Here is a 13,345-nt window from a genome sequence, read left to right as displayed (position 1 = left end):
ATTGATCTGACAAGCTATTGCAAACCCATACACTGACAAGGATGCCAACCAGAGAGTGTTTGCTTAACAAGTGTACTGGCCATGGACAGCCAAAGGGGGAAAGAGTTGAAATCACAGCAGGACCAGCCAGTCTAGGATTTAGCCTCACTAAACAACACGGTATATTAACAGGGCTTGATTTGATCCAAAGAATAAGCAGCATTTCTCTCCTCACTAGTAAATTCAAAACAGTTCTGCCCTCAGGGGGATGACAGTCCCAAGGTTTCCCACCCTCCCTCTCAGTTCTTAGCTCCCCTTTCCCTCTGACAGCTGTGTATTAGCTGCTAATCTGTGGGGGATACGCTCAGAGGCAGCTGACCACACATCACACCAACAACTTTTGCCCTATGTGACTGACAGCCTCAATATGAAGTTAGTCAGTTCAACTGCTGACAATTACACTGATTTATCTTGGGAGCTGGAGCAAGAAAACAAGGGAATACAAGCAGGCTACAGTCAACTTCACACACAAACTAAACTTTGTGTGATTAGAGACTTCGATGTAAAGTAGACCTGGGTCTGTGACCTTGAAGTGCTGCCCTTTCAGAGAGTCATCTGTTTATGAGAGACCAAGATTGCTTATGTACGTGTGCTTTTAGATTTTAAGACGATTTGATTTTTGACAGAGTTAAGAATTGGGACAGCTGACAATCTAGAATAGTCTCCACATCTCGAATTTACGGTTCCCACATTCTTGCTTCCTAGCTACAGAAAGCCAGGAGAGCCTAGAAAAGAGCACCCTTAGTCTCTCAAAATGGGCAGCAGCGTAGTCTTTATTTAACAGCACTGACAAGCCAATCACATCTTTTTCAAATGTGGAAGGCTGTAAGGCGTCTGCCTCTTGAGGCAGAGAAACAGAACTAGAAAAGGGGACGAAAAGCTCTTATTATCTCAAAACCTCTTTCTCCTGTCCCTCCACATCAAGATGCTAACCAAAGCTATGACAAGTGAAAGGAATTTTTAAAAGAGAAAAATTGCAAGTGTTCAGATTCTCAAAAAAAGCCTGAAAAAAACCCTTACATTGCATGGCACTCTCCTCAGGTCACGTGAATGCAAACATACAGCTATAGCTATGGCATTCTGTACATAGTTTCAAGGAAGTACTCCATCCACTCTTTCTAGCTAACAGAAAGAGCAGCAAACAGGCTAATGCCAACCACATACAGTGTGCTGTCGTAAGAGGGAGACAAAGACAGCACTTGTTTCTGCAGAGCAAAGAGGATAGCTGTAAGTAGTAACGGACCTGATTCCTGGCTTTGCTGCTGATGTGTCCTTTTGACTATAAACAAATTTATGCTACCCTGTATCTGACTCCACGACAATGAAGCTGTAATGACCTGAGACAGCAGGATGAAGAAACATACTGCAGGTCATGGCTCATTAGCTTTGCAATATATTAGATGAGTCAATTAATGAAATCTAATGAATTTACTTCTCTACAACTCTTCTCCCGCTTTGAATCTCAAGAGAGTCAAAAAACAGCGCTCTAGAAAGGTCACACATACAAAGATTTCATTTTTAAACTTCCAATATTGTAAAGGTGGCACTGGGCTTCTCAGATGCAAAAGATAACTATATACGTCGTTAATAATACATGGATATTACGCCATGAATGCAATAGCCTGTCATTAGAACATAACACTGTACTACATAGCACAAGGAGGATTTCTCACATGACATGGTTTTATTTGCTTATATCTGCAAAGATTTTAGGATTTGCACACATTTTTACTCAAAAATGTGTTTATTCATTGGACAACACAGTTTACTTTGCTAACCTGATCTGCGGTATGAAAGTTTTCTTGTAAGCATCTTCAATGTTCTGGAGATAAGCAGCAGACACCTTTTTTTCATATGGCTAAAAATAAACAGAAAACAGAAGAACAATGTTGTAAAGTTTGTTTTCTTTCTTTTCCCACCAACACAGATTTCAGAGAGTTTAAGTAGAAGTTGCTGCTATACCATCTGTCAAGAGCTCACTCTCATACTAGCAGCCAAACATCCACTGAACCACATACGCATTAACGAAGGTTTGAAGAATTAAGACATTTTGAGTGTTCATAATTTCTTATGTGGCACTAAATATCTAGAGAACTCCAAGGAATGAGTCACAGCCTCCCAAAATCACTGTTTTATCCCATACCTCAAGATCTTTAATAATTAGCCATATGAATAAGATTCTTCTAATAGGCTAGTGAAACTAGAAAGAAAGGGAAAAGCAGGTTGTTACTGTCACGTGAAGGGAGGGAAAGGGGTAATCAACTTTGCCTGCCAGAGCCCTCCTCAAAAGGGCTTTCACTGAGTCAGGTTCACAAAGTTGATCAAAACAGACAATTTATTAGAGCGACAGATCAACAGGTTCAGGACTGCCGGTGATAAATGCACTTACTGCAACAAATTCTACTTTTTCTGAGCTCAAACTCATAATTAAGCGCTTTCAACAATGGTGTTTTTCGTGGGGTAAGGTCCGACATTGTCGGCGGTGCAAACCTTACCAAAAAGGCGTCCCTGTTTTGGGGAGGAGAGAGGTCCAGGCCCGTGGACCCGTCCGTAGGTTGGTGTTCTCGCCCTCCAAATGGAGGATCGTTTATGCACTGAATTTATACTCTTGGCGAGGTGGGGCTGAGTCAAACACTGTGGGATGTTTGGTCCTTGTCAAGCTCAGTAGAGGGTGTCAATGGCTGCTGGCCTTTATTTTCTTTTGCCCCTATCAACAACACCAGGCTGCAAGACCCCCACCTCGCCCCAGGTGTCGTTTTGGGTAGAGCAGTGGCAAGTGGCAAGACCTCCGCCTCGCCCTGGGCGTTGTCTCACCCCTCACCGGCATGGGCATCAGACCGCAAATCACCCTTTGTATTCACTGTTTACCCCACGGCAGGGAGGATCACAGATAATCACAGACCATTATCCCACACAGGTTCAATAGAAGAATGTAAAAGCAAAGCAGAAAAAAAAACAAAACACACTTTCTTCCTATTTATTTCAGTCTGTTATAGGAATCACCTCTTTTTTCCTCAGTCTGTGCAAATTAAAAGCACTATCCAAAAACAGCGCTCAAAAAAATTAACTTTCCAAGGACTGGTCAATCCTAGACACCTGCACATTCAAGGAAGTTATATAAAATCAGTCATAAAAAGGGAAAGGATTGTCCGAGTCTCCTTTTTCAGCAAGGGGGACAACTTGCATCCGTATCTCCAGTTCCACAGAAGTGCATTGGCAACCATCCACTCCAACAAACTCAAAGTCTTTCTTTGAGAGGTAAATGGATACCATATCTACTGTTAAACAGCTCACCACCAGCTGCACCTATCATACAGTGTACTCTAAACACCACATTTGCAAAATGCCTGGAATTTCTTTCATCTGCCATGGAACATGAGTTTTTTCTTCCTTCAGTTCAATCCTAAAATTACATTACATTCTCTGCTGCCCTGAAGAAGATGGACATTCTACCTTCCCCACCAGCTGGGTTTGAATGCCCATCTGAGATGCCCATTATTTTGGAAGGATCTGTTTCTCAGCTACTTGGGCCCATTAGGGGACTTTTCTCTTTCCAGTGTGCTATGATAACTCCACAATGAACACCAGTCACAAATCCTCCACTCACTTGAAGATACTGAGTTCCCCAAAACACCATCCCCAAACAAGTACTACAATATTCAGCAATGCCCCTGCCCCAAGAAGTTCTGTTACACCAGCAATTTCTGCCAGAACAGAAGGTCTCAGAAACACAACTAATCTTTATGCCCATGAGGGCAAAGAACTCATGGTTTCCCAAAATACATTAAGAAGTTTCTAATTCTGTAACTCAAGTTGCTTAAACAAAAAATCTATAGTTTTCCCATATAAGAATATCTCGTCCTTTAAAAGGTAGAGGTGTATTCAATCATGACCTAAACTGCTCAAGGGCAGAAGGGCAGAGTCACTTGAACAGCAGACAATGCAACTCGGGCCACAGAGATCACGAAGCAGCAAGGACAACCTTCCATTTACTGCTTTGAAGTCACTTCCCTTTGGCAATGATCAGCTTCACTCTTAAATGAACATGAAACTTCAAAACCAAATGCTACCAGCTCACCCTGGCACATTACCATATACACACATGCTTTAAGAAGCAGATGTAGCCAACCATTTAAGGCATACAAGAATTTTTTTCTAATAAATCAAAACTTTTGTTTAATACATCAGACTTTCCACAGTTAAATTCTTCACTTGACTACAATTTTCATTGCCTTTGAACAAGGTACAAGGTAAACATCATTTGATTCTCATAACCCATCTGAGAATAGTTATGAGCACATGTCTAAATATCTCAGGAGGGGGAAGAAAAAAACCCAAACTTTAACCATTATTTAGATAAGTTATTATACAAAAACGCCCTACAGCTTCTCTCATCCAAAACTAATCCAGTAATCCAGCATGCTGAAATAATACGAGAGGTAATTTTAAGTCATAATGCTACGAACTGAAGTTAATATTCTTTTCTTTTTAATAGTATTTTCCATTCAATACCATGTCTTAAAAAAGACAGTTTGAAGAGAGAAATTGTGTCAGTCTCAAAGGATTTTGAAATAAAAAGAGAGAATGTCCTGCAACTGTCAAAACTTTGCAACAGGTAAATTCACATACTCTGACCTTAGACAAGATTGAATTTGTACTAGTGACAAACCAGTAAACTGTATTTCTTATTAACTTTATACCACATCAGCTGAAAGCTCCCGGGATTTTATATCTGATGGAAGACCTATAAAAAATTAGTTTTAAGTTTAAAAAAGACAGTTTTACTGAGCTAACATGAAAGCATCAAGCAGTAAATTTCTTAATTTCACAAAACTAACTGAACTTGCTAGTCATCCATTTTCACAGTGACCCACACATTAATGTCAACAGTTCAACAGATCTGAAAAAGCAATCAACTGGGGAGTTTGGAGAAGGAGGAAGCCAACTGCAGCTGATGGCACTCAGGAAGCACAGAGAATCATAGAGCATGTTGAAAGAAGCATGTTGTCTGGATGTGATTCCTCGCATGACAGCTACAAACGCTGATTTTTAAGAGCACATGAGTTTTTCAGAGTTTCTCATGGCAGAAGTGAAAGCATGTGGAAGTGGTCAAAGGGTTGATTTTTTTAGAACTAATGTACCAGAATAACCACACAGTCATCATTGACACACAGTTCTAATACCTGAAGAGGACTAGAAGCTTTTCAGAAGCAGAATTCTGCACCGAATCCTACGGAATTCATGCATAAGGGCCTGATTATGACAGATGTTAGTGGATAGTAACAGTGGTAAGAGATAAAATTACCTCTCCTTTCTCTTGAATCCTCTTCTGTACCTCCGAGATAGGTACATCTATATAAATGACCAAGTGAGGTGGTAGAAATTCACAGATGCTGATCTCTTTGATCTCCTTGTAGTGATCAAGACCTGGATAAAAAATAAAAATAAATTAAAAAAAAAAAATCAAACGCTGCAGACCTAAGAGCAGCACAGCTGAACACATACACGTATTCCAAACAAGGAACAAGAACAAAGATAATGGCATTAAAATTATAAACTATCAGGTAATCAATCTGCAACCACTTCTTGAGTGTTCTTCCTGCATTTACTAAGCATATTCTACTCCCAAATAAATCATTTCCCCCACCAAAGTATTTGCTGATATATTAAGTGTAGGGTAGGCTTTTCCTCAAGTAGGATTCAGCAACTTTTCAGGCCAAACAATCTTCCAGAAATAAAAAGTAAAAACCAATATAATTAAAACAAGAAGCTACAAGCACTGAAATGTAAGAATATTTAACTAGTTATACCAAATGGAAATTTATTTCTGACTTAAGTTTGGAAAAACACAGGTTTTCCCCATTCTGTAAAGACACCTTCTCATAAAACAGTCAGACAGCTGCAACACTTAGATTACCTGAGGTGATCAATGACTGCTGCTGCCTTCCATTATGCATAGTCTCATATAAAAAAATACTGTATTGTGCTAACACAGTGAAGGCAAGAGTGTGGCAAAAGAGCATGCTGGAAAATGTCACATTTCAGGAAGACTAATGGAGGAACAAGATGCTTTGCAAGTACTCCTCTTTATTTCCCACCATGGGGGGAAATCCAAGGGTAAGGCATACATTTGCCTTGTCCCCTGATGCATACACAAAATCATCCTGGAGGAAAGCAAATATCATAAAAGAGGTCAGCAACCCAGTACATTGTTTCCCTCCATGCCTGTCTTGGAGGCGTACTCTATACTACTGTTTCTCAATAGCTTTGTCCTCTACCACTAGGAACAGCTAGGAACAGCAGATCTTCTCTCCAAGAATATAGTAACCAGAGGATTCTGCCATTGGATTCTTTTAACACATTAGTAACTTAAAGCATCCTTTGATTAATAGTTTGATAGTTAACAACACACCCTGACTCAGTGGAAGCATCTTTTCAACATTTATGAATATCATGGGTTCCCTTTAACCTAGCTCAAATGCAAACAGTCCTCAATAAGGCTCATTGGCTGAGCTAAAAATGTAGTGCTAGGCTTTCAAATTTAAATAGTTTGTGGAAAAAGTGAAAACCTACCGTACTCGGCACCCAATAAGAAGTGGTCAGCTGTTTCTTTATGAAGGTGTTTGCCATTTTAGGATTCCAGTGCAATTGTTAATTTGTTAACTGAATTTTATATTAAAGAACAAATGCACACAAATGATTCTGCCCACTGTAGAATCATAGGTTGCTAGGCTTTGTTTGCCTTGCCAACACAGATCAGTAAGAGACAGCTCATTATAACCAGCTCTCAAAACAAACTCATTCAGCAAGGAAGTTGCAACTTACAGCTAGTGTTAAAGAAACAAATGCAAACTGCCTAAATCTAAACCAAATCAAACAAGACACCAGAAACACAAGGCAGTCAGAGAAACAACTATCTTCACCTCAGGAGTAGTCAAAACCCTAGGTTTGCCAAGAACAGGCAGAAACAATAATTTCAGTAAGAACTTACTTTGGGGACAACTGAAGACTTGGTTTTACAGCTACTTTTACAGACTTTCAAACTTTTGCACAGCTTCAAGTTTTTAAGGGTTGGCTGCAGCTGGTCTCCTACATACATCATGTAATTACCCCATGTCTAGCCAAGTGACAGAGACTCAATGAGTCTGCCCAAGACACACCAACACTGCACTACTCAAGAATTTCAGAGTCCACAACCTAGAATCACAGAATTGCTGAAGTTGGAAGGAATTTCTGGAAATTGTCTAGTTCAACCACCTTGCTCAGAGCAGGGTCAAATAGAGCATATTGCTCAGGACTGTGTCTGGTCACATTCTGAAAGTCTTCAAGGATGGATATCTCTTTAAGCAAACTGTGCTAGTGTTTGATCATCTTCACAGTAAAAACTTTTTTTTTTCCTATGTTTAAGTGGAATTTCCTGTATTTCACTTTGTGCCCTTTGTCTCTCATCCTTCTCACTGGGCACCACTGAGAAGAGTCTGGTTCCATCTTCTTTACTCCCTCTCATCAGGTATTTATAAGTATTGATAAGATCCCTCCCGAGCCTTCTCAGTTTAACCCTAAATAATCCCAGCCCTCTCAATCTCTCCTCATGTGAGAGATACTCCAGTCCCTTAATGAACTTCACGGCCCAATGCTGGACTTGTTCCAGTCAGTCCATGTCTTTCTTGCACAGGGGAGCTCAGAACTTGACTCAGCATTGCAGATGTCACAGAATCAAAGAATCACAGAATGGCTGAGGTTGGAAGGGACCTCTGGAGATCATCTAGTCCAACCCCCCTGCTCAAGCAGGCTCAAATAGAGCACGTCGCACAGGATTGAATCCAGGCGGTTTTGAATATCTCCAGAGAAGGAGACTCCACAACCTCTCTGGGCAACCTGTTCTGTCACCCTCACAGTGAAGAAGTTTTTCCTCATGTTCAGATGGAACTGTCTGTGTTTCAGTTTGTGCCCGTTGCCTCGCGTCCTGTCGCTGGGCACCACTGAAAAGAGTCTGGCTCCATCCTCTTGACACCCTCCCTTAAGATATTTCTACACATTAATAAGATCTCCTCTCAGCCTTCTCTTCTCCAGGCTAAAGAGGCCCAGCTCTCTCAGCCTTTCCTCATAAGAGAGATGCTCCAGTCCCCTAATCATCTTTGTAGCCCTCTGCTGGACTTGCTCCAGTAGTGCCACATCCCTCTTGTACTGGGGAGCCCAGAACTGGACACAGTACTCCAGATGGGGCCTCACCAGGGCTGAGCAGAGGGGGAGGATCACCTCCCTCAACCTGCTGGCAACACTCTTCCTGATGCACCCCAGGATACCATTGGCCTTCTTGGCCACAAGGGGAACATTGCTGCCTCATGCTTAACTTGGTGTCCACCAGCACTCCCAGGTCCTTCTCCGCAGAGCTGCTTTCCAGCAGGTCAACCCCCAACCTGTACTGGTGACTGGGGTTATTCCTCCCTAGGTGCAGGACCCTGCACTTGCCTTTGTTGAACTTCATGAGGTTCCTCTCCGCCCAGCTCTCCAGCCTGTCCACGTCTCTCTGAATGGCAGCACAGCCCTCTGGTGTATCAGCCACTCCTCCCAGTTTTGTATCATCAGCAAACTTGCTGAGTGTGCACTCTGTCCCTTCATCCAGGTCATTGATGAAGAAGTTGAACAAGACTGGACCCAGTACTGACCCCTGGGGGACACCGCTAGCTACAGGCCTCCAACTAGACTCTGCGCCACTGATCACAACTCTCTGAGCTCTGCCATTCAGCCAGTTCTCAATCCACCTCACTGTTCATTCATCTAACCCACACTTCCTGAGCTTGTCTATGAGGATGTTATGGGAGACAGTGTCAAAAGCCTTGCTGAAGTCTAGGTAGACAACATCCACTGCTCTCCCCTCATCTACCCAGGCAGTCATTCCATCATAGAAGGCTATCAGGCTGGTTAAGCATGATTTCCCCTTGGTGAAGCCATGCTGACTACTCCTGATCACCTTCTTGTCCTCCACGTGCTTGGAGATGGCCTCCAGGATGAGCTGCTCCATCACCTTTCCAGGGATGGAGCTGAGGCTGACTGGCCTGTAGTTCCCTGGGTCCTCCTTCTTACCCTTTCTGAAGACTGGGGTGACATTGGCTTTCTTCCAGTCTTCAGGCACCTCTCCTGTTCTCCATGACCTTTCCAAGAGGATGGAGAGTGGCTTAGCAATGAGATCCGCCAGCTCCCTCAGCACTCGTGGGTGCATCCCATCGGGGCCCATGGATTTGTGGGTGTCAAGTTTGCCTAAATGATCTCTAGCCCACTCCTCCTCAACCAAGGGAAAGTCTTCCTTCCTCCAGACTTTCTCTCTTGTCTCCAGGGTCTGGGGTTCCTAAGGGCTGGCCTGATAGTAAAGACTGAGACAAAGAAGGCATTCAGTAACTCTGCCTTCTCTGCATCCTTTGTCACCAGGGCACCCACCCCATTCAGCAAAGGGCCCACATTTTCCCTAGTCTTCCTCTTGCTACTGAGGTATTTGAAGAAGCCCTTCTTGCTGTCCTTGACATCTCTTGCCAGATTTAATTCCAAATGGGCCTTAGCCTTCCTCGTCGCATCCCTGCGTACTCTGACAACGTTCCTATATTTCTCCCAAGTGGCCTGTCCCCCTTTCCACTTCCTGTATACTTCCTTCTTCTGGTTGAGTTTTGCCAGGAGCTCCTTGCTCATCCATGCAGGCCTCCTGCCTCCTTTGCTTGACTTCCTACTCTTAGGGATGCTCCCATCTTGAGCTTGGAGGAAGCGATGCTTGAATATTAACCAGCTCTCTCGAACCCCCCTTCCTTCTAGGGCCATAACCCATGAGGTTCCTCCAAGTAAGTCCCTGAAGAGGCCAAAGTTTGCTCTCCTGAAGTCCAGGGTTGCGATCCTACTTTTTGCCCTGCCTCCTCCTCGTGGGATCCTGAACTCCACCATCTCATGGTCACTGCAGCCAAGGCTGCCCCCAGCCTTCACATCTTCAACCAGACCTTCTTTGTTTGTTAGTACGAGGTCCAGCAGCACACCTCTCCTCGTTGGCTCCTCCACCACCTGTGTCGAGAAGTTGTCACCAGTGCTCTGCAGGAACCTCCGGGACTGTTTGTGCCTAGCTGCGTTGTCTTTCCAGCAGATATTGGGGTGGTTGAAGTCCCCCATGAGAACCAGGGCCTGTGATTGTGAGGCTACTTCCAGCTGTCTGTAGAAGGCCTCATCAACTTCCTCTTCCTGATCAGGTGGCCTGTAGTAAACACCCACAACAGTGTCACCCATGCTAGCCTGCCCTTTAATCCTTACCCGTAAGCTCTCAACTCACTCTTCATCCACCCCTAGGCAGAGCTCGATACATTCCAGTTGCTCTCTCGCATAAAGAGCAACTCTACCACTTTGCTTTCCTGGCCTGTCTTTCCTAAAAAGCACGTAGCCATCCATGACAGCACTCCAGTCATGTGAGCTATCCCACCATGTCTCTGTAATGGCAATGAGATCATGGCCCTGCGACCGCACACAGATCTCTGGTTCCTCCTGTTTATTCCCCATGCTGCGTGCATTGGTGTACAGGCATTTCAGAGAGGTGATCGAGCATGCAGGTTTCCCAGGAGGGATACAAGAGGATCCTCCATAGCCACATCCCATGCGCACTTCCCTGGCTGCATGCACCTGCTGGAGGCATCCCGACTTGAGCTGTGTTTTGCCAACTACCCTGTCGCTATAACTCTCCCCTTCCCCCATCTTTCCTAGTTTAAAGCCCTCCTTACCAGGTTGGCCAACCTGTTGGCAAAGACACGTGTGCCCCGCTTAGTGAGGTGGATCCCATCTCTCCCAAGCAGTGGTCAATCTTCAAACAGGGTTCCATGGGCGTAGAAACCAAAACCCTGTTGCCAACACCAGCGGCACAGCCAGTCGTTACCTTGGAAAGCCCGTCTCCTCCTCCTCTCATCCATCCCCCTCACTGGCAGGATTGAGGAGAAGATGACCTGGGCTCCCAGACCCTTGACCACCATCCCCAGAGCTCTGAAATCCTGTTTGATGGTTTCCAGTTTGCCCTTGGTGTCATTAGTGCCCACAGGGACAAGCAGCAGTGGGTAATAGTCCAAAGCATGGACAAGCCTTGGCAGCCTTTCTATGACATCTTGTACGCGAGCCCCTGGCAGGCAACAAACCTCTCTAGACCAGAGGTCAGGTCGGCAGATAGGTGCCTCCGTCCCCTGCAGCAGGGAGTCCCCCACAACCATCACCCGCCGCTTCTTCCGGTGTTCCCGCAAGGCACAGGGTCTGTTGTCCCAGGTACTTCCCTTGCAGCCATGTCCAGCTCCTGCTCCTCCTGGAGGGCACTAAACCTGTTCTTCAAATGCAAGTCCTCAGGAGGAGTAGGAGCCTCTCTCCTCCTACGAGAAGTAACCAGCTTCCAGCCACCTTCTACAGTGTTATGATGTACCGTTTCACACGGCACAGAGCCCTCCGGCAACTCCACTGCTGTGGGGGCTTGAGACTCCTGAAGCTGCACAGTCTCCAAGAACACCCTATCTCCTCATCTTCTCGGATGCTATGCAGCCTACTGACTTCCTCCCGTAACTCCCTTACCTGACGACACAGCTCGTCAACAACAGTACACCTCCTGCAGGAGAGCTGACTGTCAGCCCAGGCCTCCCGGAGAGGCCCCAAGCACTCCCTGCAGCCTAAGACCTGTAGAGCTGCATCTACTGTCAGAGGGTCTGTCTGGGTCCCAGCCTCTGACACAGCTGACGCAGCGACTCCAACAGCCACTGGGGAATGTGCTCTGCGGCGTGTCATGACCATACTTGAAGCGTACACTGGAGGGATCGGAAACGAAGGCGCCTTCTCACGCTCTTCTGTGCAAACTGCTGCGCAAACTTCTGCGTCTGTTCACTGCCTCTGTTAGCTGTCACCTCCCAAGTGCTGAACAGAGAGGTAGGATCACCTCTCTCGACCTTCTGGTGCCACTCTACTTCATGCAGCATAGGAGGCTGTTGTTCTTTGCTGCAAGTGCGCATTACTGGCTCATGTTCAACTTGTTGTCCAAGACCCCAGGTCCTTCTCTGCAAAGCTGCTTTCCAGCCTGTACTGGCTCATGGGGTTATTCCTCCCTAGGTGCAGGACTTTGCACGTCTCTTTGTTGAACTTCGTGTGGTTCTTGCCTGCCCACTTCTTCAGCCTGTCCAGGTACCTCTGAAAGGCAGCACAACCATCTGGTATATCAGTCATTCCACCCAGTTTTGTATCATCAGCAAACTTGCTGAAGGTGCATTCAGTCCCATTATCCAGGTCGTTAATGAAGATACTAAACAGTATTGGCCCCAGTATCCTCCCCTGGGGTAAAGCACTAAGTGATTGGCCTCCAGCTGGACTTTGCACCACTGCATGCCCTTTGAGCTCAGCAGTTCAGCCAGTTTTCAGTCCACATCACCCTCCACTTACCTAGTCCATACTTTATCAGCTTATTAATAAGGATGTTAGGAGAGACGCTGTCAAAAGCCTTGTTAAAGTCAAGGTAAACAACATCCACCACTCTCCCCTCATCCACCAAGCTAGCCTTCTATGATGTGATGACTATCAGACTGGTTAAGTGCAACTTCCCCATCATTAATCTGTGATGACTATTCCCAATCACCTTCTTGTCCTTCATGTTTGGAAATGGCTTCTAGGAGGATTTGCTCCACCACCTTCCTAGGGATCGAGGCAAGGCTGACCAGCCTGTAGTTCCCCTGGATCCTCCTCCCTGCCATTCTTGAAAACAGAAGTGACATTCGATTCTTCCAGCCCTCAGGAACCTCTTTCAAAGATAAGGAGTGGCCTTGCAATGACATCTCTCTGCACTCCTGTGTCTCTTGATGCATCTCATCAGGTCCCACAGACTTGTGTACATCTGATTTGTTTAAAGTTCCCTAACTTGAACATCTTCTACTGAGGGTAAGTTTTCACTGTTCCAGACCTTCCCACTTGTTTCAGGGCCTGGGATTCCTGAAGGCAAATCTTACCAGTAAAAAACAAGGTGAAGAAGGCAATCAATACCTTGGCCTTTTTTTGTGTCCCCCATCACCAGATTTCCTGCTGCATTCAATAGCAGACCCACATTTTCCCTATTCTTCCTTTTGCTGCCGATAGACCTGTAGAAGCTGCTCTTGTTGCCTTTCACACCCCTCGCCAGATTCAACTCCAGGTGGGCTTTGGTTTTGCTAACCCTATCCCTGTGTGCTTGGACAGTGTCTTTTTATTCCTCTTCATATAACCTCTATGCTTTATTCCCAGTTCTACAAAACCGCAGCTTCTGCCTGCTTACTGACCATTAGGTTTG

At 45.1% G+C, this 13,345-nt stretch overlaps 1 protein-coding gene across 1 annotated transcript in view; it reads right to left on the bottom strand.

Annotated features, from left to right (window-relative positions):
* Positions 1-13,345, bottom strand: part of NDUFA10 (NADH:ubiquinone oxidoreductase subunit A10) — a 51,824-nt gene that overhangs the window by 34,144 nt on the left and 4,335 nt on the right. The window contains exons 5-6 of the mRNA XM_067298474.1: positions 5,345-5,466; positions 1,818-1,897 (exon numbers count right to left, since the gene is read on the bottom strand). Of these exons, the coding sequence (XP_067154575.1) occupies positions 1,818-1,897; positions 5,345-5,466 (202 nt within the window). The remainder of the gene's footprint in view (positions 1-1,817; positions 1,898-5,344; positions 5,467-13,345) is intronic.

The sequence above is a fragment of the Apteryx mantelli genome, chromosome 6 (genome assembly GCF_036417845.1).
Source record: "Apteryx mantelli isolate bAptMan1 chromosome 6, bAptMan1.hap1, whole genome shotgun sequence".
NCBI lineage: Eukaryota > Metazoa > Chordata > Aves > Apterygiformes > Apterygidae > Apteryx > Apteryx mantelli.
This window is presented reverse-complemented; position numbering and strand designations above follow the sequence as displayed.